This window comes from Tasmannia lanceolata, unplaced genomic scaffold (assembly GCF_043159265.1).
Source record: "Tasmannia lanceolata isolate RefF3 unplaced genomic scaffold, GAP_Taslan_0.1 ptg000018l, whole genome shotgun sequence".
Lineage (NCBI taxonomy): Eukaryota > Viridiplantae > Streptophyta > Magnoliopsida > Canellales > Winteraceae > Tasmannia > Tasmannia lanceolata.
In genome coordinates this window covers 9,808,090-9,834,928 of record NW_027518695.1, presented here as the reverse complement: position 1 = coordinate 9,834,928, position 26,839 = coordinate 9,808,090, and the positions used below count along the sequence as shown (strand labels likewise).

Here is a 26,839-nt window from a genome sequence, read left to right as displayed (position 1 = left end):
AAATAGCCTTCCGCAAAATGACTTCTGCGATAGTCCCTAGCAAATCCCATATTTAAAAGATTATTTTTTTAATTTCTCACATTATTATTGAGCATAGAAATTGCATGATATGGTGGCTTTCATTGTTGTAGATTAAGCAATAGGTCATGATTTTGAATAATTTAGTCAGATTTGTTCGGCTTCTCATCTCAGTCCCTAGAGACTTGCCTCATTGCTTCTTCTTCTTTTCTTATAGGGCATTTTTGCCTTTCAATGTGAACTGATAATCTCTTCTTTATTTATCATAGTGAACTTTATGTAAAAAAAAATTCCATATAATCACACAAACCAGCAACCAATCTCCTAAAAATCACCGAACAAAAAATATAGGGGAAACCATGTGGAGGGTCACATATGTTATCCGACTATTTCCTGACCATAACACACACATTTCAACAGGAATCTCCTCTTTCCTTACATTTGCTTTTCGTTTGATTCACCACTCTTCAGCACCTGCAATTTTCTGTAACCTTTATCTGTACCAAATATCCTGTTTTACAATCAGAAGCAGGAGTTAGTAAATTATATGTGGTGAGCAAACTGGAATCAGAATCAGAATAACAGGCATGTGATAGTTGTCAATGAAGTAAAGCAATGGAATTGGGATCAAAAGTGGAATAGAATAGGAAGAAATGGAATGATGTAGTTATATTTCCAGAAAGCATGCCAGACGGACTTGGAATGGATTCTGCTTCATGGACCTGGGTAGGACAAATATCTATATTCCTTTCAATTTTCCAAACAACTAGTCAATTGTCAGTCCTCGGTACATCTCTCACAAACAAACAAAAACAGTGATAGAGAATGAGCATTTGACTATTTGGAGCATCTTATTCATGCAATAATGTTCTACTAATTATTGTGGTAATTAATCAGAAAAGTCAAGGTGATAAGGTTGTGTTCTTCAATGTGTCTCATTCTCATTCTCCGACTTTCGAATGAGGCAAAATGGGCAGAACAGAATTGCTTGGAGCGACTCCACTACTTCGCCTGAGAATTTGGCAGATTGAGCCGCCAAAATTCAGGATTTGGAAAAGTGGGTCGAGCTTGACGAATATATTCTTCATTTTTAATTCATTTTTTATTCCCGGCACAGAAAAAGGCACAAAAGCGCTGTCGAGAATGGCTAAAGAACACAGAAGGTAGTTTGTTTCCTTGGATCAAACCAAAATATGTTGACTGAAAGATAAAACAAACAAAAGGTGTAAGCATCTGAACACGCCGTTCGCGGAACGCACCCACACAAAAAAACCTCTCGTAACCCAATATGCTGGCAAGTCAGCCGAAATGCAATATGATACTGATTGAGGAGCTGATATTCACATCCACTTGTTTTGGTATCACACCCATTATCATTATTTTCGACTCCAATTGGATCTCATACAGCTCACTAAAAATTGTGCAACAGCCAATGAAAGAAAATTCTTAGACAAATGGGCTATTTTATCAAAAGATGGTGCAAAAATCAGCTCAATATTGAAAACTGTCGCACAAACAATCCAATAAATCCTTAGAAAGAGTGCTAGAAAAAGATAAAGCAATAATTGATTTGATCAAAACATTATTAAAAGTTTTTAAAACCCATAATAAAATAGAGAAAACAACTCGTAACTATTTATTATTCTCATTAACAGCTGATCAGAATTTCATGCATACAGGCCCGAAACAAATTAAAACCTGTTTAATCCTAACTGTTGATATGGGATTAATTTCAACATGCCTAATTTTTATTTTAGAGCATCCCGAAAATGCCTAATTTTCATCATGTTGGGCCACCAAGAAGCATTATGTGCATAAGATGAGTGTAGCGGAGATGCGAATGCTTAGATAGATGTGCGGCCACACAAGGTTAGATAGAATTAAAAATGAAGACATTCGTAAAAAGGTGGGGGTGGCACGAATTGAGGAGAAGATGAGAGAACACCACTTAAAATGGTTTGGACATATCCAACATAGGCCTTTGGGTGCTCCGGTGAGAAGAGGCAACTCGTGCCAAATTGATGGAGTAAAAAGAGGTAGGGGCAGACCGAAAACAACTTGGGTAGAAACAGTGCGGAAAGACTTGATAGCTAAGAACATAACAGAGAACATGACCTTGGATAGGATAGAATGGAAGAAAATGATGCACGTAGAAGAACCCAACTAAAGCCGGGATTAGAGCCAGGTAGATTCCTTTCACCATCTTCATGAAATTTTTCTAAAGGATTCATTTAGCCGACCCCAACTAGTTTGGGACAAAGGCTTTGTTGAGTTGAGACCATCCCGAAAATGCATTACATGTTGTTGTCCTAAAACCACTATTCAAGTTTTCACTACAAACGACCCACCAAAACCCTCTAAGCCTTTTCACAAAATCAAACAAAAATTATCATAAATCTCTATAATTCATAATGACACGACCTGCCAACTGTTGTGATGGAACGATCTCTATTGGATGCACTAATGACGTTAGCTTGGTGTTTTGGATGCCTTTGGACCAACTTTTGGATCTCAAACGACATTCTCTCAGATTATCTTTGCCAAATAGTGGATTTGTTCATGAAATTTTCTTGCGTCAGTTCTCCTTGGGTTGGAAAAAGCCCGCCCTCGAGTTTGCATCTTCAAGTACCAACATCTTATGATGGCCCAACTTTCACAAGTTCTTTTGAAAAACACGGACATTGATCGCGAACTTGCTCTTTCATGTTATGTAAGAATCAATCATCTCAGAAAAAGTAATAATGGTGTGAACCTCTCAATGTTGCATCAACAACCAAGTATAATTAAGAAGTTAACGATCTTGAATATTTCTTCGAATTTTACTTTGCCACTCAATAATAAAAAGGTAATTATATTGTTCACTTCTTTCCAACTAGATGAAATGTCTCCCATCATTCTCAAAAACTGCTCAAATTTTCGAATTTGAATTACCAATTTTTGAATCAGGTCAAACTCTAATATTGAAAGATCAAAATTCATGAAAGAAATGAAACATCCTTTCTTGAATATATACTTTTTAGAAAAAAAATCATACTAGATTTAGGAGCAATTTCCATTTCAAGTGACCTATTTTTTAAAGCTCAGGTGGGATGCCTTGAATCTATCCAGAAGTCCTTCAAGAAATCTGAATTTGCTCACGGCTTGATAATCAAGGTATTGCTGAAATTAGTGCAAGTCTTTTATTTGCACCACTCTACATCAGATCTGAAATTTTAAAACTCTGAACAACTAGATCAAGGTGAATCTGTTGTCCAACAGTCCTCACAGCAGATATATGTGTGCTGCACCGGTCACACTAAACTAAAGAACTGCAGTTTTTTCATACAAGATAAGCAATTCTGCAATTGCTACTAATATTCTTTCAAGATATAAAGCTACAATGGCATGTACCCATCACTTTCGGATCTTTCCTCCAGCACTCACGGTTTGGAGCTAATTCTGTTATTTCTGTTATTGTCCAAATATACTTCAGAAACCTGTAAATTCCAATTTCTATTGACTTTTTCTGCTGTCATATTTAATCTGAAACTCAGATTTGTCTCGTTGTTCATATTTGAAATTCAGCTCAAACTTGTTGTTCTCAGTTCATCTTTCCAACAAAGAGTTTGATGGGGACATCAACAATGGGCATGGATTCAAGGTTTACAAGCGTAGACGTAGACGAGACTGATGACGGGGACTCTAGAATGGGCCACAGACATTGGCGTCTTTTTTTTTATTATTTACTTTCTATTTTCGTCATTTTATTTTTAACCTACTTTTTAGGCATCAAATCTCATCCGTTTGACATGTTTTTGATATTATTAGAAAGGTTTTTCAATTACCTATCTAATGGGCCCAAGATCATGTGATTTGGATGTAATTTGAGCAAGTTATGAGTGTTTTTAGGAAGTGGTAAAGGGCTATTACGGGATTACTATTTTCGGTAAGTTTTTTTTATCTTTACTTAGCTTACTTTGGATTAGATGAATGGTTGAAATTAGTTTTTAACTTTAGGTTACCTTCTAGGGTTTTATCTTATAAAAGCAATGTAAAAGACTTTAGAATTGAGAATTTTTGTGAGAACTATTGTGGCTTGGACTTCTTCTTCTCTTCTCCTCATGGTGGCTTGGAGCCATTCTTCTCTCATCTCCTCTCATCTATTCTCTTCTATTATCTTCTATTTCTTCAATCAAATCAACACAAACAAGGTTAGTAAATCAGATTTTCTATTTTCTTTGTTCTTGAACCCTAAAACTAGAAAACCCAAAATCCATAGATCTCCCTTGTTCTCCAAGATCTTGTCATGAGATTTTGAGGGATTGTGTTTATGATCAAACCTCAGCCTAAACACCGAAGAACCCTAACTTTAAACCCAGTTTTAGCCTTATTGCAATTTTCACCCCTTTTCAAGCCCTAAAATTAGTTTTAGTGAACCCTAGCCTAAGCCTACCACCAAATCAGAGCCTAAACCCTATATTAACCTTTCTTTTACCTTCTAAACCTTAACCTAAGATTTGGACAACAGTATTAAACCAAAAATCCAGATCTACCAAATTACCAAAATACCCACACAATCCAAAACTGGACCGTTTTGAGCCTTTTACTGCTGCTGGACATTTTTTTTTATTTTTCTTCATTGGATATTATTATTTCATGCTTGTGTGACATCTATTTCATTGGTACTTACATTAGCTTTTAGTTCTTTTAATTGGTTGCAAGCTTAGGCCTAGTTTCGGACTAATCTTTCTATTATCAATTCATCTAACGAATCCTTATCGCTTTGATTGATCTGTATAAGGTTTAATTCATACTTAATTACAATATTTACAATTATTTATGCTATTTAAGTCTCATTATTGCTGCTGCCCATAGATGAATTAAACGTTAATTCGGCCCTAGGTAAGTTGTTAAGTGTTTTTTAGTTTTCCGCGTAACCCTAAATTGTCCTAAAGTCTTAATCACACTAGGAGTGTAGGCTTTTTCCTAAATTAGGTATTGTCCTGCATCAGAGTTTGTTTTCAAAACAGAAACTCAGATCCATTCTCCAATTATTGATTGAACCAGATCCACTCATATCTGTTGAGATTTGATCAGATCTACATTTTTGTGGTGGTCAAACCACTAGATTTGTTCCTATTTCAAGGTTCTGACTTCAAATATCCTCAGATTTTGTGATTGCATCTTAAGATATAATATCAAATTCTGATCTGATTCAACTCTCGAATCCTTCTTTAATTTACAGCCTTAAAAAATCCAGATTCAATTTGCTCAGATCTAATTTGATTCACTTCATTTCCTTCTAGATCTAGATTCTGATTTTAACTTCTCCTATTTGTCCTACACCACCAACCTTCGGGCACTTAGGGTGAAGCAATGCACCCTTGTATGGAAACCTGTAAATTCCGAGCGATGCCCATGCTTCTGGAGCTCAATTACCAAGAATGTCTTTCCTCCCATCTTCAGCTCCATAAGGTAAAGCACTATGTGCAATACCATTTCTTGTGCCTGAAGTTAACATAATTACACGGACTACACAGCCAGTCCCTCGATCTCCATCACAACAACATAAATGTTCTATGAGTACTTATTTCCATGATTCGAGGCTTACGGCTGGTCATCCTCCATTCATCGTCTTCCTCTTCAACTTCATCCCCTCGCATCTCAACGATTTCCGTAACCGAAATGATGGATTTCCACCAAGTGATGACTTCATATATCAACAAAGTTATTTTGTCCACTATAGAGATGCAAAGTGTATTGTTCAAGATTTTAACTTCTGCAATGTTGGCTTCCACAGTACCAATGAGGATAACTCAAGGACGATCTAAAACTCATCAACATTTTGAAATTGTAGGAAAACCTGAAGGCACATGGGAATACTACATGAAACACACAAAAAAAGGATGTGCCAACCTCTCCTTAAAGAATCACAGTTTTAATTGTTCTCTGATGATGTAAATTCTTTTCTTGACAATACACCTAGTTTGCAGTTTTATGGTTTTGTATTTCTTTTGTTCTTTTTTCCTTTGACGCCCTTCTACTGGTTGCGCTAATTTGTATTTGTCTCTGTTAATGAATTATCTGTTCGAAAAAAGAAAAAAAAAAACTTATATCTTTACTTATCCAAGAGGGAAAAAATATGTAGATTGGCAAACTTAGAGTTCATCCTACTGACAATCTAGATTTCAGTTCACTAACCATATATAATAGGAATCCAGTCACAATGCATTTCAAGAAAACAGTCATCCTTGTAAGTAAAATGTTTCATGAATATGATACAACTGAAACTAATGATCGGGAAGTTCATAGGCATGTAATAAAATAGAAATGAATGTCCAACACCTAAAAGACCAAGCACCAACATTGAATGGATTCATATGGAGAATATTATACAGTCTCTGGTGAAAAAAATTCTACACATTTATTTTTTATGTGAAGACATAGCCACATCGTTACAAAAGAAAGACAGATTGTGGAAATTCTTAAGCTCATAGTTACAAATTGAACAATTGAGGCTACAGAAACGTACCAATCCATGTAAACAAAAGTTGATGAATAATTGCCTGACTTGGTGTAAAGCACACGGTGATGATAGTCGTGAAAATCAGCACTGTATAATTTTATGAAAAGAAACTAATCAGCCACCACGAGGTAAAATGGAACAAAGGAACCACAAAAAAATGCTCTCAACAAGGCAAGATGCAAATAAGAGAAGGTAGCTACAGACCCTCCATAAAAAGGAAACAAGTTCGACAGGCTCCAAGGGAAATGGTACCCACAATGTGCCTCTACTGTCTCTAAGACTCTTAATACCATCCATAACCACAGAGTCAACAGATGAGGCCCAGTAATAGCAGGACCAACAATCGTAGCAAAGCCCAGGAATAATATCTCAGCAGGATGAGCATATTCAGAAGTTAGTCCAAATGGGGTAGCATATCTGCATATGATTAAGATAAGCCCATAAGATAGCCAAAGCAAGGAAGGAACTAAAACAAAGCTCTCTAAACTTCACATTTAATTCAACAAAAGAATTTGTCACTTACTCGTGATGAACACTGTGGACATGCTTGTACAACCATTTTGTGTGTAAAATCCTATGCCCCCAATAAAACACAAAATCCTCCAGGATGAAGTAGAAGAGTATTTGCGGCAAAACTACTTTCCTGTAGAAGAAAATTTTCTAAAATCAGTAGGATCTTGTTGAAAGTGAACTTGAAAAAATAATATACTGTACAAACTTTCATTGTGTGTGTAGTCTCCATTAGAGATAACAGAGAATGTAAAGTCCACATATTGTGTCACAAAATTGGAAGCTTTAGTATCTAGAGAAACCTGAAAATACCAGGACGGCAATGGGAGACTGCTACTCATGCCCATACGTCTGAAGACAGGATAGGAAACAATCATAACTGGTAAGTTCACACAAAAATGGTACAGCAATAGGCGTGTAATACATTTCTCCTGAGCAGCCGGGGTGTTATTTTTCCCCTGCAGAACCATAAACCCCTCGTCAGAGAAAGTTACAAACAAAGCACTGGTTAATAGAGAAATGTGGAATGAATTAACCCATCAAGAAAAAACTGTAACTTAGCTAGCTAACCGGTGAAAGTAGAAGTGTGTATCCCATTTCCATGGATAATAACAAGCTTAAATCAGTGCGCAAGGAATCAAGACTCAGAGTCAGAAATCAGCTAAGTTGCTCAGCTTGGCTGGGACCAAAGCATGAGTCCAAAAACTCGCTCACCTCCTGGTTTTTGAAGATTTATTTCCATAGTCTGCTAAGTTCATGAAATGCACACAATGTAATTTTTCTGTTTCTGATTGACTTTTATCTTAAAGTTTTTCCGGAGTCTCACTTATCATGAAATATGTGGAGTCCTTAATCATGGGGCAGGTTTTGCCCCTTTTGTAATTTTGTTTTCCTCTTATTAACGAAGTTGTTTTTTTACCGTCTCAATAAAAAAAGGACCGGACAAAGGCTTTCCTGCATAAACATTGGAGGCACTGGAAGAGAACGAACAACAAAGAATTTTGTAGTTCATGGCTGAGCTAACTAGCTGAAATGCAGCTAGAATAACAGTGTTGAGAACAAGCTCATATTTTAAGCTAAATATTGGGTGTGGAATCTGATTAGGAACAGAAAGAAATAGGCTGCAGGGCAGGGGACGGTTCGAAGATCTATGGTCAGGACTTTCCCTGGGAAGAAAATTTGAGATATTGACGGCTGCCAGGTTCAAAGCATACTAAGCCATGATGATTTAACAGTGGATAAGCCTCTAAAATGAGGAAAAAATCTCTCTGCTCCTTAATATTATTTCATCCACTATTAGCAATTTCATGATGTTTTAATAATCAAAGCTTCAATAAAGAACGAAAGAAAGGGTAACACATAAGAAAAAAAAATGGAAAGTAAAAAAAAAAAGATTAACAAGTCAGGCCTAGTTTCAAAGACAAAGATGAGGACAAAAAACAAGATATTTTATATGACACTCAAGCCATAAGTACAAGTATGAGAACAAATGTAATTTAATGTGACATCCAGTTAACTGAATGATCATGTAAGGTAATGTGCAGTTTATCAAAATGTATCTTAAGTACTAAGCCTAATTTTTAATGTAAAACTTCCATTATTCAAATACTCATTGTTCTGCTTGGAACTAGGCCAAGTCAACTTTGTTTGGATGTACTCCAAATACTGGAGTTCAAGCTGCAATTTTATAAAAAAAAACGGCCAAGTTGATGATTGCCTCAGCCTATTTATGATAAAAATCTGCTAATCTTTTCATTAACTTGGCTGAATGAATCTCAAAAATCGAAAGAACAATTTATGAGAGGATCCTATATTATTTAATATAGGTTATTTGCATATAATCTTGCAAACAAAAGATGTTTATATAGTCAATTTGCATGAAAATGGAAGTTCAAGAACCAGTTCCTCAAGCGCTTCCAAGTTTTCAGTGATCCGGAATTTCGATTAATATAAACAAAAATAAAACTAGTTCACACTTAAGAAACTGAGAAAGAAAAGAAAACCTGAATCTTGTACTTGCTTAGTAGGCCTGCCCTTTCAAGGAATATAAATGGGAGTCCCGACAAGAAGAAGACACTTTCGTGAAGAAAGAAACTTCCCAGGGAAGCCAGTTGAAAATCACTGAAATGAGTGGTCAGATACTGCAGCACAAGAAAATAACCATTCAACAAATTATATAATCAGATGCATGCTATTGGTAGTATGAATATGGTGAAGTGGAAACTTAGTGCCAACATCAACTTCAACACCTGATTAAACCATGTGATTAGAGAAATATATAAGAATTCAGAGCACCACACATTTTCCCCAGTTCAGCATTTTAAAGAAATTTTAAGCCATGGAATGGCAAACAAGCTATTCGCAAACAGATACCATCCAGGTGGAAAAAAAGAGAAGAATATGAAGAAAAATACCACAACAATAACAAGACAGAAATGTGCATTCCTAACTAAAATGTCGATTATTCATCAACAACAGATTATCATGACATGAAAGCCTTAAATACATAGATAAACAGAAAAACTCAATGAAGGCCGGTGTATCCACCAATTATTATCAACAGGATGAGTACAGTTATTGCGCTAAAGCAAAAATGAATTATAAGTGGCTTTGGCCTTAAATACATAGATAAACTGAAAAACTCAATGAAGGATGCACCCACAAATTATAAACATGATGAGTACAGTTATTGCGCTAAAGCAAAAAATGAACTATAAGTGGCTTTGGCATAAAAATTGAAAAGCATTCAAGTACTAACGGCAGATATTCAAAGGTTAACGATCTTATAATAGATCTTGTAATAGAACTTGTAGCACCATCTTAACCACTGAACCTGACATATCAAGATTCCAGATATGAATTCAGGGGGAGGTATGCTGATTCTGCCAAGGGATTGGAGCATAATTCCCAGCTATCACTCTTGAGCACCTTAAAAGAATATCTTAACTTCTCAACAACCAATTGGTACAGTTGTAATTCAGCACCCAATCAATTGTTTCAACCATTGAACAGATACAATCAGAAGAAGTCACAATAGCATGAAAAAACTTTTTGGCAGTAACTTCCTTTTTTTGTTGTTGAAAGTTAATTTTCATTACAATACATAATACAAGAAATATTTACAATTGAGGCATAAAATTGAAAATATAATAGAGTTTTTTTTTCCAAGTAGGTAAGCTGGCTTGAAGCTTCAAAATGTATGCAAGAAACTTGGAGCGGATTCAACAAAATTTAATTGCAGGTTGGGAAGATCCACAAAATAAATTTAAAGATGATTTGGAAAATACATCCCCAAATCAAGAGCGAATAACGGAATGTCATCCATACACTAAGGCCCTGTTTGTTTTGGATTGCAAGAACTGATTGTGTGTCCAAAATTGATTATTTGACTTGAATTTACCTTTAATTTTGAGTCCAATAATCAGTTTTTGACTCTCAATCGGTTCTCAAAATCCAAAACACAAACAGGGCCTAAATGTTGTCACTATCACCAGATGTGAAACTAATGACTGAATAATTTCCTCAAAACAACCATCTCATCCTTCCACAACCACAATAGAGAAAGAAAACACCTATACGCTGTTCGTTTAAGATTATGACACTTATTGTGACAGCTAAACAGATTTTTGGACTCACATTTAAATGTAAAATTGGGTTCAATAGTAGGTTTGGCAATCATAATCGGTTGTCATAATCTTAATCGAACAGGGCCTTAGAAATCACAACTACCCAATATGAAGAAAACACTTGGTTGAATGGTAATGGCAAGATTTATTAAAAAAACACATATCTCCTACGTGAACAAGTGCTGCACAGCACGACATGCATTTCAACCTTCATGTGAACACATCAAATATCTAAACTCCGTCTCCTATGATTTAAGCTGAACAATAAATAAATAAATTATATCTACCAGTCCACACATGATCTACTCTAAATGAACGATACAGATTACTCTAACCAACAAGACTCAAATTAACAATCAAAATCAAGAAAAAATCACTAATGACTATTCAGAAATCAGCATTAAGCTCATCAACATCTTCAGAGTCGAAAAAGGCTAAAAAGGGAATCCACAATCTACAGCTCAAATCAAACACAAACCACTACGAAAAGATAAAGTATAAAAACCCTAAACAAAACCTAATCGAAACAAGAACTCAAGAAACCGATACGAAATGAAGAAAATCCAAGAAACAAAGGAAAAAAAAAATCCATATATCTACCGATCTGATAACGAATATACGATTGCAAGAAAAACATGAAAATCTATAATAGGTCGAATAAAAAGACAAGCGGAATGCAAAAGGGAGACAAAATGCGGAAAAAAAAAAAGTAAAGAGAGAAATAAGATTAGACAGATAAAGTAAACGAGAAACGAGAAATGAGAAATGAGAAATTCGTACCATCCAACCGGATTCTAGAATCGAAGCCATGAAATCCGGCGAGAGAAACTCGATCTCCGGCAAGAGAGAGAGAGAGAGGATTTTAGGAGCTTTGCTCGTGGACACAATACAGGTACAGAGGGTGTGACAGACTGTCCTTGTTGGGAATTGGATTCACGTCATATGCGTTCTGTCTTTATTTTAACAAAAGGAAATGAGAGAGGCAGTTTTTGAAGGGCCACACAAACACAACTACGTTCTCCCCATATAGTAAAGATAACATCATCAGTCACCAGCGTGTTCTTTCATTTTTAATTCCGGAATTGCCCCTGCCTTTATTATGGGATTTTTTGACTAAAAAAAGGACGATATTTTTTTATGCTGCGACAACCAGAATGAGAGGGGAGACCAGCTGATACTTTCATTACCAATGTTTTGATAGTGGCACAAACTCACCTTGTATTTTTTCTTTTTAATTGGATGCTGAGAGAGTTCTTTAGGAAATGTAATACCTTCTGACAGATGGTTAAAAAGGAAAGACAAGGTCCGATTGTGCCATTATCAAAAACATGGCTGTGCTGCTATCATTTCCTAACAAAATAATGAATTCAATGCTTTAAAGAAAGTCACTTTTATGCTCCTTCCTAAAAGGCCTCATCGGGCTCACTTCTGTCTTGTTTACATGATCAGATCCGTTGATCCGAATGCAAGTTGATAAGATCTTGTAAAATCTCAAATAAAAATAGGGGGTGAGTATATCACTTCCCAGAATAAATTAGAATCAACCCGAACCCACCCCTATTCCAAGGTTAAAACTCAAACCAAAATCCCAAAAATCGACCCAAGTTGCACCCCAAATTTGAGACAGGAAGTAGACTATAAGGGTCAACTCATAATGGTCTTAATCTCACATCAACGTCCCCCTGCTCCCAAGTAGGACTCAAAAATTGTTCTTCTCCATTGATCATGAAAGTAACTTCTTGATAGTTATTTTTGGATTCCAAAGATCCACTTGCTTATCTACCCTTATTGGAAAGTAAAGCAAGAAGGGCAAAAAAGCTGAGAAGGATGGTCACAATGGAAACAGATCTCTTCTTAATTTTTTTAAAGGGATTTGCTGGCGTCAATCACATAAGGCATTTCGCGGATGGCCTGTTGCATCTAACAGCAGCCACCTCGTGAATGAAGACAAAATCTGCTAAAATGTTATTTTGTCTTCATGCACGAGGTGGCTGCTGTCATATGTATCAGGCCATCCGTGAAATGCGGTCGCTAGCGAATCCATTTTTTTAAATAAGGTGCTTGTACTCACCTTCCTAAAGCATGGCTAATGATATTGGCACTACCTTGTTTTTATAATTTCACTAAACCATCTTGTCTTATATTATTTAAACAGCTTTCAAAGGTTATTTTCAGTTCCCAAAAAACTGTCAGAAGCCAATTAAAAAAAAAGACAAGCTAAGTTTGTGCAATTACTAAAACATGGTAGTGTCAATATCAACAGCCGAAGGCTTTGTGGGCTTAGATTCTCTTTCCAACTTATATCGTCTTTCCTAAAAGACATGGGCAGTGACCAAGGTTTTAGATTTCGGTTTCAGTACCTATTTCGGACCCCACCGAAATCCGAAATTTGGTATTAATCTTCGAAATTTGAGACTGAAATTCCAAAATTTTGTAACATTTATTTTTTATTTTAAAAAAATGCCATTTTCTCGAAATTAATTTGGTATTTCGCAAAATATTAAATTTCGGGAAATTTCGGTTTCGGTCCCCACCGAAATCCAAAATTTCGGATTTCGGTCGAAATTTAAAACCATGGAAGTGACACATTCCCTCCTTTCCTCTTTGGGCCAGCCACCTCTAGTCTATTTATGGCTACCCTTTTACACTACAAGGGGCTGGCCCAAGAAAGAAAAAAGGGACGTATATATCATTTTCCAAAGACATTTATCTACTTATACTTTAAAATGACTATTTTTATGGAAAATGAAAATAGTTTACAATGTGCAAATAAAATGACTATTTTTATGGAAAATGATACCAGCACAATCAAATTTTGATATTTTCACAAACCATGTTGTTTTTTAGCATTTAAAGATGATATGTACCTCTCTACAGTCTATGTGTTGCAGTTGCAAAGTAGTTATTAGGAGGTCCGGTTGTCTCGAATCAACCTCTCTCCCCCTCTTCTGCATTTTCTTTTCGTTTATCTCCGTTACGGCTGATTAGGCACGAAACAAAAGGAGTTGTCAAAAGGTTACCACCTTATGTGTTTTAATAATTGCACAAACTTAGCTTGTCTTTTCTTTTTTAATTGACTTTTGAGACTTTTGGGCAAAGGTAATGACATTAGATAGCTGTTTAAATATTAAAAGACAAGCCGAATTAGTACAATTATAAAAAAATGGGAGTGCCAACATCGGTAGCCCTTAAAAATGACAATTACCTTCATCAAACCTCGAGGGACCTTGAAAGAGTAATAATGAGTCAATCACCCATCACCATAGTATAAGCATTCCACAACACCTTCATCTGTTCTGCATGGTAATCTCCTCAGTCTTTATTACCAAAAAGTTACGTTTTTCAGATGATCCTAGCCGTCCGATTGACAGTGCAACTCAATCCGCTTGTTTGTTTTGGTTCGTGTGATTGTTTTTCTGACTCCAAAACTGATTATCAAAGTAATGAAAGTGATTTTTCTTAACCACGTGGCTCCCCTCATGAATCGTTGGTTTCTCCATCATTTTCCGAATAATCACTTTTTCAAAATCAATTATCAAAATCCAATACGACAACCACAAATTCTACCGTGACTGGCGATTGAATTAAAATCCCACTGAAAGAACCGGAATTAGGGTTCGCGCATCGTTTCGCTTTTGAGTCGAGAGTTTTCGAAAAATTCGCGTCGAGAATCCCCCAGTCCCGGCCATTCCCGTTATCGTTTTGATTAATTTAACCCGATTTCGGTCCCGTGAACCCTACAAATCACCGAATCTGATGCGAATTTGAGGGGATTTTAGCCGATTCCGATCTCAGGCGGTGCCATTTTCATGCTAGGGTTTGATTTCTAAGTATCTGATGAAATGGAATTCGAGGCGGATATTGTTTCAAATTCATTGCCAAATGATTCGTTTTCCAAATCTGTGAACGAGACAGTGATTGGTTCGCACGGGTTTAAGATCATGGACTACTCGCTGGCCAAAGGGATGGGATCAGGGAAATATTTATCGAGTGATATTTTTACGGTGGGAGGGTATGAGTGGGGGATTTACTTCTATCCAGACGGTAAAAATCCAGAGGACGACTCATTGTATGTTTCGGTTTTCATCGTGCTGGCAAGTGATAATACTGACGTGCGGGCACTGTTTGAGCTGACGCTGTTGGACCAGAGCGGGAAGGGGAAACACAAAGTTCATAGTCACTTTCATCATCCCCTAGAAAGTGGGCCTTATACTTTGAAATGCAAAGAGAGCATGTGGTAACTTTTACATTCTTAGTATTGCTTTTTCGTGCCCTAGTAACTTACATTCACAAATTTTTCACCAATGTCATGTGAGTGGGTAGAATTCAAAAAATAGTTATTATGTGGTTACGCCTTTTGTGTGTTTTAAGGTGGTGGGTGTTAGTTATTGATGATGTGTTTTGTACGTGGGCTAATAAATTGATGACGTGTAACTATCTTTGTTCTTGAAATTAAATAGTTGTATTGCAAGGAGTTGGAGAGAATTTGCAGCCAAAGCACACAAGGCATAACCACATAATTACTACATTCTAACCAAGGTTTAAAATTTCGGTTTCGCTTCCAGTTTCGGACCCTGAAATTTCGAATTTTCGGTCAAAATCTGGTAAAAAAATCCAAAGTAATATTTTATTCAATATCGGTGAAATATTAAATTAATTTAAAAAAAAAACAGATTTTTTGGGTCAAATTTTGGAATTTTGGCCGAAATAAATGACCGTTTCGGATTTTAGTGGTTTCGGTGTCGGTCTCCACCGAAATCCGAAATTTCGGTCCGAAATTTAAAACCATGATTCTAACTCACCCTTTATACACCTTAAGAACATGCACATATCACTATCCATGGAATGATTTCTATAACTTAAGTTTTGAACGGTGTGTTAGCCTAGATGAGTTATTGTAAGTTTGCTTGCAATGGAAGACTTGGGTTTTCTTTTGTTTGAATTTCTGGTTTGTTCTTTTTGAATTCCTGGAATCGATGAATTGATTTGTGCTTTTATTGAATTTAGGCCACTTAGATTTAGTGTCACTTGCTACAGATTCCGACTTGTGCATCAAACTCACCTTTTGTTTTATTCTTTTAATTCGCTCCTCACAATAGCTTGAAAGTTTGATAGATCGGGCTTATTTTTCTTTCTGGGATTTTACCCATTTATTTTTTTCCTCCTAACCTAGATACTTTTCTTTGCTGATTGGTAAATTTGATGCTTGTAATGTTCATGTTTTTAGAGTTCAAATAGCTTGTGCTGTTAACAAATTCATAAATCTCAATTAAGGAAATTGATGCAAACTTATGTTTAGTTTCTTGTTTATCTTATTGATACAATGTCCTCATTTGGATGCCCATTTCTTTGTCTCATGCTTGAGAAGGTTTATCCAAGCGTCCCATTTTCAATATTCAATGCTCTCGAAATTCCAGCTTATAATAGGCTCATACACATTATTTAACTATGAATCCAGGAAAGTTCGAACAAACGCAGAAATCTGAATTTTAGTTGTTAGAAATAATCAAAACAATAAGCAAGATATCATTGGCAATAACTCCAATTTAATTCTAGCTTCAATATTAACAAAAACACAGTTCTATTCAAACAAAACAACTAAAATATAGTCTTATAATCCTAAACAATCCTAGACATTAATGCCTATCCTAAGGAACCCAAGCCAACTCAAATATGTAAAACATCCATTGCTTCGTAAAATCAAAATCCACAGTTGCTGTCCCGCTCATCACTTTTACTTTTCATCTACTTGCATGTGATTCATACCAAAGGGGGTGATACAAAAATGTAGGATGGACGCCAAAAACACTTCTCATATAGTTCTGATACCAACTGATGTAGGACGGGTACCAAGGGACGACTAGTTTGCAGCTTTGATGCCAAGTGATGTAAGCAAGCAATCTAAACAATCTCTATATAAATATGGGTTCAAATTTGGATTTAATAGGCTGTTGAATAAGGCTGGATTTAGACAATTTATGACTGTTATGACAGGTATTGGAAGAATGACAGATCTGGACAGTTAATAGTGCTTGTCGGGTTTACAGGCTAAATAATTCAGGCAATAATATGGTAAAGACTGTCAATAAATCTGGATGAATCAGGAATTATTAACTGTTTAACATAAAACAATTCTGTCACAAATGTTAATTGATAACCCAGTCGAGTGACTGGGTTGCAGTCCACGACTGCCCCAGCCACTAGCTTCCCCTCCTATCCCTTCCTTTCCCTCCTTATACTTCTTTCTCCAATTTTCCTCAACCTTCAAATCTTCTTTGCTTCCTTCTTTTTTTGGTGCATCTGCAATTTTTTTGGTGTATCTTCATGAAAGTTTATTTCTATTGTTTTCTTGTAAATAAATTTCTGCGAATTTCAAGATAAATATGAAGATAGTCCGTGTCCAATTGCCTTTGTGAGAACAATATCATTATGTTTTATCCCCTAGTGTAATTTGATGTCATGTAGATTTATCTGATATGTTCAATGCCTTCATACATTTTTTTTTTTTGAAATGATGCCTTCACACATATCTTACAGGCTAAAGTAAGCTTGACTATAAAGAAATCATGTAGATTTATCCGATTCTTTCTTAATGGGAACTGATTCCGGGCAGATTATAGAAGCCGGTGACATCATATTTCTCATAATATCACAAGTTCTGCCACTCTGGCAATTTAAGTTTGTCTATGATTTGATAGTTAATTTGGTTGTTAGTCAAGCTGACTGTGAAACAAAAAAAATGGGCGTTCTTTGTAGTCAAACTTGTATCTTTAGGCTGTAATCCATAAATTTCCTTTATCAAATGACCGAAACACCTGGCTTTCAGTTGATAGTTGTAATTCAAAACATTGGTAGCCATGAGTTTTTTGTATGGTCGGATCACATGGATTTCACTTTGGCTTTCTGTTAAAATTTGTATGCTTAGATCACATGTATTGCCACTTTGGTTGATTTCCATGAAAAATGATTTATTATGTGCATCGTTAGGGGTTACAAGCGTTTCTTCAGAAGAGCAGCCCTAGAATCTTCAGATTTCCTCAAGGATGATTGCCTTGCCATTCATTGCACAGTGGGTGTTGTCAGAACTCGGACTGAGGGGCCCAAACAGTATTCCATATCCATACCACCCTCAGACATGGGTCAGTGTCTTAAGGGGTTGTTGGAATCCGGCATTAGTTCTGACATAGTTTTTGAGGTTGGTGATGAGACATTCAAGGCTCATAAGTTGATAATTGCTGCTCGCTCTCCGGTATTCAGAGACCAATTCTTTGGTTCGAATGGAAATCCAAACATGGACAAAGTGGTAGTGGAGGATATGGAGCCTCCTGTTTTCAAGGTATCACTTCTAAAACCTCCTATTTGATCAATTACTCCTTGGTTCTATTTCAAAAAAATGCTTTCGTTCTTCCTTGGATTATAGGGTCCGTTGCAAGTAACAAAGGTTGTAGTATCAGACAATGTTGATCTGTTAGCTAGGAAAAGCTGAATTCTTCTTTTTCTTCTACTTGTTAGTCTTGCGGAGTTTTTGAATTATTTATGTAGCTAGTTGTTGTTTTGTGTAAACAAAGGCTGTAGTATCAGACAATGTTCATCTGTTAGCTAGTAGAAGCTCAATTCTTCCTTTTTCTTCTACTTGTGAGTCTTGCGCAGTTGTTGAATTATTTATGTATTTAGTTGTTGTTTTGTGTAAAGTGTTAATATGCAATTTTTATTGTATAGATTTAGAGATATATGGATTCTTTAGGCTTCCTGTTGTTAGCAGAACTTGTTGACATCCGACACCAGTACCTCTATATCAGGCCAGACGTGAATCTACTTTTAATAATAGTGGTAAACTCTGAACATTTGTAACTTATCTATGTATGGTACACCTATATCATTGGTTCTTCCAAAGTTCCATTTCATATTTTTTGTTTGAGTTAGAATGTATACTGTAAAAAGTTATAAACTTGATAAAGAGTGGACAAGTAATCAAGTTATTTTCTTTTCTATAAGATTTCATTTTAAAAAAAAATTAGTGGCTCAGATGCAGATATTGTGATCCATGAGAATGTGGTCCATAACATCTGTTTTTTTTTTTTTTTTGCTGTGAAAAAAATCTGTTTCTAAAATAGATTGGATCTGCGTTGGTGGATGGGAAATTTTGAATCATGCTTAATGCATATATTCTTGTCATCATGCCATGAATATGTGTACATGCAAGCTTGTGTGCATGGTTGCTTTTTCATTCTTATTATTTTGCCTTATGGTAACTAAGCTTGGCGTTACATATTGTGACACAGGCCATGCTGCAATTTATGTACTCAGATGAGCTATCTGTTGATCATGAGCTTACGAGTTCAGTTTAAATGTGGACATCCACAGTCATGGTACAACATCTGCTAGCTGTAGCAGACCTCTATGGTTTGGATCGGCTGAAATTACTGTGCGAAGCGAAATTATGTGAAGAAATCAGTTCAGATACTGTGGCAGCGACGTTGGCCCTGGCAGAGAAGCACTGTTGTGCTCAGTTGAAGTCTGTCTGTTTAAAATTCGCAGCAGCTCCATCAAACTTGGGAGGTAGGTGTTGTTGCTACCATTTCGGTTTTATTCCTATTGGTAAAAAAATTTGAAAGAACCCTCGATATTTCACATACACCCTTGGGATAATGAAAATGCCCTGAATGCCCTGAATCTTTACTTCAGCAGAAGTGTTTGAAATGCTTAAAAAGCTAGAAAAGATTAGGAGTCAATTTAGCAGTGCCATCTGTACAATGATCATAACTGAGTTATGTTAGGAAGCAAAAGTAAACATGACATTTAGGCTGCGAGGACGCAACTAGGGGATGAATATAAAGAGTTGAATATTTTGTTTGACCAAAAATTAACATGTTGAATGCATTGAGGAAGGAATCAGTGGTTGTAGTTTCATTTGTTAGGTATACTTGGGGATGTTCACTTGACTAATGGAAGGAGACTGACCAAAAAAGTGCAAGGGAGGCTATAGATTGTCAGTGTTGGAATGGGTAGAAATGCTTGATGTCTTTTTACTTTTAATCTTTAATTAAAAGTCTATTATTGTTTGCTCAATGCTCCCTATGGTTATGGTTGTACAGGAAAATTCACCATGTTTTAGATTTGAGAGTAGTTTGGGTTTTAGGAACTCTTAGATACCATCTCTCGATGCACTATATTAATTTAATGATTGCTTGAAAATGCACATTGTAAGGTCTTTGAGAGCATGCAACAAAGAATAAGCCAATTCAGGATGACCTATGCTGCAATCGAACTTTTTTGAGTGGTATGATAAGGGAATGCTAGTAACTATGAATATGTTGTAAATGCATCCCAGGAATGTTGATGTAGAATGCTATCAGGTAGATTAAGTTTGTTGGTGGAACCAAAAAAGGCAAGACCACCTCCATGCACAAGCACTGGGTTGAAAAAAAATATGGAAGGCACTATTCTCCCCCATGGAGTGGTGTTAAAATATTAATAGATAGTGGATGTGGTTAGCCACAAGTTAGAAAATATTCTATCTTGTTTGATTACGTTCATCTGGAGAATTATGTCTAGCATAACCTTGGGAAGAATTCTATAATATTAGCAAGGGGAGAAATGCTAAATGGAAATTGAACAGGGGAAAAGACATTGGGTCGTATTTAACCAAGCAAGCAATTATTCAAAAAAATAAAAATAAAAATCCAAGGAAGCTTTGGAAGCTAAATGATGGTTAGAGGTAGCAGTATCAGATAAAAAGATTTAGCTGACAACGATGTGTTGAAGAAAATACGATTGTTTGAATAATATGAATAAGTCCAATGAAGATTTAAAGAAACTGGTCATTAGCAGAGCCTTGTAGGGCAATGCAGATATTTTTGGTGCACAAGAACTTTCTAAGCAATTGCTATGTCTGTCAAATGATTAGGATTTCAAACAGCCATTCAGCTCAAATACCACCATCTCTTGTGTGCAGTCTTTCAGTTCCTATATGAATAAATAGGGTGGAAGTCCTTTGGTTTTCTAGCTATGTTCGGTTGCACGAGGGTGGCTTGGAGAGTAGTGGAATAAGAAGTCAAAAGGAGGAGACAAGCATTTTTTATTTGTCTGGAATTACCTCGGAGAATAGTGTTTGGTTGTGCAGCATATACTCAGAGTAGGAGAATAAGTAGGGGGTGTCATTACCAATGTAGAGAGAGAGAGAGAGAGAGAGAGAGAGAGAGAGAGAGAGAGAGAGAGAGAGAGAGAGTATCATTCCCTAGAAAATTCAAGCAAAATTTCTTGCTTTTGGAAGAATTTGGTTTAAAAGCCACAAGGAGGGGATAAGGAATCCACCTCAGCAGACCAGCAGTTATTGCATGGGAGACATTTAAGGGAGGCAAAGGGGAGTCTAATACTATTTTGGCAACCAATTGTGGAATGGCATTCCAAATCCAAGCCAAATTCCAACAGCTGCCAACCTTTTGTGCAATAACTGCAGGTCTGCTGTTAAGGGAGGGAACCAGATTCAGAAAGGGTCTGCCAAACGCACCTTAAGCTTCTTAGCGAAAAGCTCTCGTATCTAGTTAAGGGAGGGAACCAGATTCAGAAAGGCTTGTGTGTCAGTTCTACTGAGGAGTTTGTAGCTAGGTAATGTTAGGTGAAAGACTGAATCAAAACAACATACTGTGGTGGAGTATGAGATGAGAGATCAACCACTAATATTAATGTCAGGGGACTTGCTGCATTGCATATTGTGTACCTGATTACCTGCAGGCATTTATTTTAAATTCTAGGGAACATTCGTAGATTGGTATTTTTATTGGAATGAAGTTTTCGGGCAAAAAATGCATTGTGCTTTCAATTACTCAGAGGTGATTTTTTGTCAAAAAAATTAAAAAGAAGAGTTCTGTATCTAATATAATACATTAATAGTAAACTGGGCCTTATTATAAATATAGTTTGTCCCAAGGATCATTCCTCTGAAAATTATGAAGGAAAATAGAAATATATGATTTTGGGAAATGATAATAGCACAGCCATGTTTTAATAATTGCACAAACTCAGCTTGTCTTTTCTTTTTTAATTGGCTTGTGAGAGCTTTTTAGGAACTGTAATAATTGTTGACAGCTCTTTAAATAATAAAAGGCAAGATCGGTTAGTGCAATTATTAAAACAAGGTTGTGCTGATATCATTTCCCATGATTTTTTGCCAAGAAAACCAGGGCTGTGCTTTATGCATGTTGGTTTATTCCTACAAGTGGATCAGAAAAGCTTTCATTTATTTGTGTTAGTAGATGTCATAAGGTTGCTGCAAGTATAGTTGTTAGTTCTTTGTAAACAGAAATTGTCGGTCATTGTTTTAGTTTTTTTCTTGTGTTTTGTTGCAGTGGTAATGAAGTCAGAAGGATTTGGGTACTCGGAGGATACATGTCCGACGCTACTGTCGGAGCTGTTGGAGACTGTGGCGGTGGTTGACGATGACACCGCTAGCCCTACGAACAAGAAAAGGAGCGATAGCAGTAACATTGTGCTTAATTTAGAACGCGGGTTTGATCCGAATGGGAGGCGGGGGCGAGGGCGACTCTAGTCATCATGCAGTGCAACTCAGCTCTCTGTATTTTTGTGTTTGTGTCTCTTCTCCTACACAGATTCTCTGTTAAACAGGATCATCTGTAGAGCTTAAAAGAAATCTCTGTTTTTTTCATGGGAGGGAGGGGGACTTTTTGGAGGGGGAGGGGTGAGAAGAAATGGATCAGTGTTGCATGTGGTTGGAATTATTAGTCAGTTGTAGCACCTTGAGGTAATGATAATAGTAATCTGTCTGTGAGTTTCTATTAGATTTCATGGAAAGTGGGAGATACTTAGGCCATGTTTGGCAATCATGATTTTTTTTTGTGGTGATAAATTAAGTTTCTCAAGCGGCGAGAGAGAGTGGGAGGAGAGATTTAAGAGGGGGCACAAATGAGTGCAAAGGGTGAAAACAAAAAATTCCACTCAGTATGATTTATTTTTTCCTTGTTTTTCAGGCACTTCTCACCCTCTGCTCTCATTCCGCCCTCTCAAATCTCTCCTTCACCCACTCGCCCTACACCTCTCACGAGAAACTAAATTTATCATGAAAAAAATTCCTGGTTGCCAAAAATTCGTGGTTGCCGGGATACCATGAAATGTTTTTTTTCCTGGAATAAACTCATCCAATCCAATTGTGAAGGACGGTGAGAGAAGGATAGACACGAGAGGGACTAAGTGAGGAGAGGTTAAGAAAAGCCTGAACGACAGGGAAACAAAAAACTCCACCAAAATTTGATTTATTTTTTTCCTTTTAGCCACTTTTCACCATCTACTCATTTGTGCCCTCTCGCCTCTCCTTCATCCATTCTCCCTACAACTCTCTCACCACTTGAGAAACTACTTAATCATGAAAAAAATGGGTAGATGAATTTTTTTTATTTTTTTTATGTCAAATCACGTTAAAATGGGGGCGCATAATCCTACAGTGGGTGGTGTGTGTCAAGGGTTGAGATCATTAGGCTGTTTCATGCCCGTCGAAATGCTAGGTTACACCTGATCATCTCATTGTATAAAATTAGGGAAAATAATATTTTCTATGGAAAAATATTACATGGAAAATAAAATTCCAGAGTCCAACATGTTTGCAGTTTTCCTTGAAAACCAAGACTATTTTTTATTTTAGAAAAAAGATTCCGTGGAAAATGATGTTACGAAAAACTCCAAAATTTATTTTCCATGGGGAAAAACATTGAAACCGCCCCTTAGAGACAATCTCTAAAAAGCCTTTCTTCTTTAAATTTAATGAATTCCAATGGTCGATCATTGCATGAAGATGGTGAACCTTTAAATAAAATAACAGTATTTTTGTGTTGAAAAATGATATTTCCACATCCTTTAAAAGCATTTTCACCACATTTTGTTTGTCTTTTCTTAAAAAAGGTTTACTTCCAGGGATGAAAATGCTAGGTAAGAGGGTGGAAATATCCCATATTGGAAAAAACAAGAGAGTGCCAATATCATTTACTTAAAACAAAAAAAAATGGTCAATAAAGTGTGTAGTACCATTATCAAAACAAGAGAGTGCCAATATCATTTCCTTAAAACAAAAAAAATAGAAGAAGCATGATTGCAAGTCAGTTATACATGGAATCACTGCTAAAACACATTTCCATGGCTTTTGAAGAGCCTTATTAGGCTTTCTTTTGGGCCCCAACTGAATTTTCAAGAGATAATGTAGTGGAAGGCGCGGCATTTGGCCATAGGAAGGCTCCCATGGCGAATTCTCGCTTGTCGGAAATATCTTCAGCGACTGGCAATCCGTAATCGGCGAGGAGATTGTCGAGCTTCCATTCCGGCATGTGTTGATAGTCCTCCTTTGTGTATCTAGGGTAATGGAGGGGCATTTGAAAGGTGCTGTTGTTCCTCATCTTCATGCTCTCCATTGCTAGCTTATTTTGATCTGCAAGTCTTTTTTCTTCAGTTTGTTAGCTTTATATGGACTTTGAATTGGCTTTAGAGGAGGTCCCCTAGGCATGTACCGTGTCACAAGAATAACATGTTATACTAACCTGACGCGGGGGCGGATAGCGTTTGATGCACGGATGTTGCGGCAATCAAGCGGGTGAAAGGGGACTGTTGGGGATGTGTTTTTGGGGTGGGTTTAGAAGCAGGTAAGGGATGCCTCTAGAAGATAAGAACTTGCCTTCAACAAGCTTGAAAACCTGCATCAAAACAGGGTTAGATAAATAGAAGAGAATGTGAAGTTTTCTCCATGGAAAGCTTGCATCATCTTCTTCAAAACAAAACTCAAATCCTCACAAGAACCTTGTGAAGGGGATAAAGAAAACAAATTTTATTCCATAATTGAATAGCCCCTATTTGATTACATGATTCATGTCTATTTAAAGACTTCTGGTGGACGTTTCCTACTCTAAAACAAATATCCCAAAAGTCCAAAACTACTAAAACTCTAAAACAAAATCTTCTAATTTCGTTAACTAGCTCTCTCTTTTTTTCCTAAAACTTCTCACATTCCCTAAAACTTTGGTAACCTTGGATGCCCAACTTTAATGAAACACCTAAAATCTCTACACATAAAATTTGTCCAACTAAAATCCTAATAAAAATAAAATTTCTAATGACAATAATAATAAAAGGAAATTCTAATAAAGCTAAAACACTATATGCTTTTGGATCAACGTGCGCCATTGATCTGCATGCGGACTTGAACTCTTGGCGATCTGAGGTGATCGGCTTGTGAATACAATGATCGGGCAATATCTCGGGATTGATCCGATGGCTTGGTGTTTGATCTCAAGGCCCAAATTGTTCGATCATGTCTTTGAAGCTTTCGACCGGCTGGATGCACCTGCATCATAACCTGTATGCGCTCGATCGAGAGAGAGAGAGAGAGAGAGAGAGAGAGAGAGAGAGAGAGAGAGAGATGAAATGGGACTCACATTGGTTTTGATGAATTGGAATCCATTTGCCCACCATATCCAATTGCCATCCGTTCGACCAAGGTCCAAAAATAATCGACCCGTTCAACTTTTTAGAGCCAAATCCCTTTTAACATGGGTTCTTAATTTCAAATTTGGAATGAGTAAGGTTAGCAGTCACTGAAAAAAAAGAATTTGAATTAAAAAATTTCTATATTTTGAAGGAAAATTGCAAATCTACTAGACCCTTGAATTTTTTTCTATAGAATTTACCCATAATTTCTTTTTACACAGATCTAAACAGTCCCTAAAATCATCCACCCACAGTGCAATTAGGTGTCCCACCAAATTAACAATCCCCCACAATTTTCTTTTTTCCGCAGATCCAAGCAGTCCCTAAAATCATCCAGTCATGGTGCAATTAGGTGTCCCACCAAATTATTGTGACCCCCACATGCCTTTTGCATGCATGGTGCCCCAGCAAATTATATTTAATTTTGAGTCCAATAATTAGTTTTGACTCAAAATTGGTTGTCATAATCTTAAATGAACAAGGCCTAATCCTCACCCGAACGAAATAAAACCCTTCTCGAACACGCCCATTGGGGGTGTTATAGAGGGTATAAGCCTCAGCCAATTGAGCTAGCTATGGGCTCAATCCCGAGAGAGGGTGGGAATGAGGGAGCGGTAAAAGCTATGGGCTCAACTCAACTAAGCCTTTGTCCCAAACTAAGTGGTGTCAGCTAATTTTAATTTTGTTATACTGTATTTTCATTTTTTTATTATGGTTTTTTTTTTTTTTTTGAAGCAATACGGTATTAAACTCTAATTTTTCCTGTCCCATTTTGTTTCCCATCTCACGTTTTGCTAAGGGGATTTGCTAGGGACCATTGCATGAGGCATTTCAGGGATGGGCTGTTGCATGTCAGAGCAGCCACCTCAGATGACTTAAATGAATATGACAAAATCTGAGCCTGTGTGGCTGCTCTCACATGCAACAGCCATTGCCAAAATGCCATCGAATATTCCATGAAATATTTTTTGTGGTCGGCAAATATCAAATACTACACTTAAATGAAAAAGAGAAAAGTGCTCGTGTCCATCCATCCACCATGGTTTTAAATTTCGACCGAAATCCGAAATGTTGAGTTCTGGTCGAGACGAAAACTGAAATCACACATACCTGAAACCGTAGCTTATTTCCACTGTTAGGTTGAAATTTCCCTTGTCCTGAAATTTCTGAAATTTCGTCCAAAATTCAAAGAGATTTCACACAAAAATCTCGAATTTTATTAATTATTTAATGTCTTCCCAAAATTCTGTAGAGATAAAATATTCTTTTATTTGATTTCGTCCGATGTCTTCTGAAATTTCAAAATTTCGGCCGAAATTTCGGTTTAGGTGAGACCGAAAGGCATTTCGAAAGCATGTCACCATCACTCATCTTCGTAATAAAGCCAGCAAAAACTGGGCCCACTAGATGGACGGCCACGATTACCATCCAAATATCTACGGCTCGTTTATAAATTATAGGTCATATCTGTATCAAACTCCCGTGTTTAATTCTATTCCAACCTCATTCGAAGCATTTGGTCACTCTCGTGTAGTCCACTCCCAAAAGGCGAAAGCTATGGCCTTCGTCGTAAGCCACGTGGCAAGTCGCAATCATTAGAACAGAGGACAGTTTGCACCACATCATACGGCCACGCGAACTCGCCTCGCCATTCGACTTTCCAGAAGCTTCTCGGCAACTTGTGGCCAGGAATTGT

General features: G+C 36.7%; 1 protein-coding gene and 1 pseudogene across 2 annotated transcripts; one reads left to right on the top strand and one right to left on the bottom strand.

The window, feature by feature from the left end:
* Positions 1 to 255: 255 nt before the first annotated feature.
* On the bottom strand, positions 256 to 11,664 carry LOC143851094 (methylsterol monooxygenase 2-2). Its single transcript, XM_077360420.1, has 7 exons — positions 11,440 to 11,664; positions 9,037 to 9,174; positions 7,346 to 7,491; positions 7,047 to 7,166; positions 6,728 to 6,940; positions 6,530 to 6,610; positions 256 to 529 (listed from the first exon to the last, which is right to left on the bottom strand). Exons 1-7 carry the CDS (start codon positions 11,467 to 11,469, stop codon positions 454 to 456), a joined length of 804 nt encoding a protein of 267 aa, XP_077216535.1. The 5' UTR covers positions 11,470 to 11,664; the 3' UTR covers positions 256 to 453.
* Positions 11,665 to 14,140: 2,476 nt separating this feature from the next.
* LOC143851148 (BTB/POZ and MATH domain-containing protein 3-like) lies at positions 14,141 to 22,457 on the top strand (annotated as a pseudogene). The gene is made up of 4 exons (XR_013236225.1): positions 14,141 to 14,896; positions 17,647 to 17,995; positions 18,942 to 19,218; positions 22,008 to 22,457. The product of XR_013236225.1 is annotated as a BTB/POZ and MATH domain-containing protein 3-like (transcript).
* The last annotated feature ends 4,382 nt before the right edge of the window (positions 22,458 to 26,839 follow it).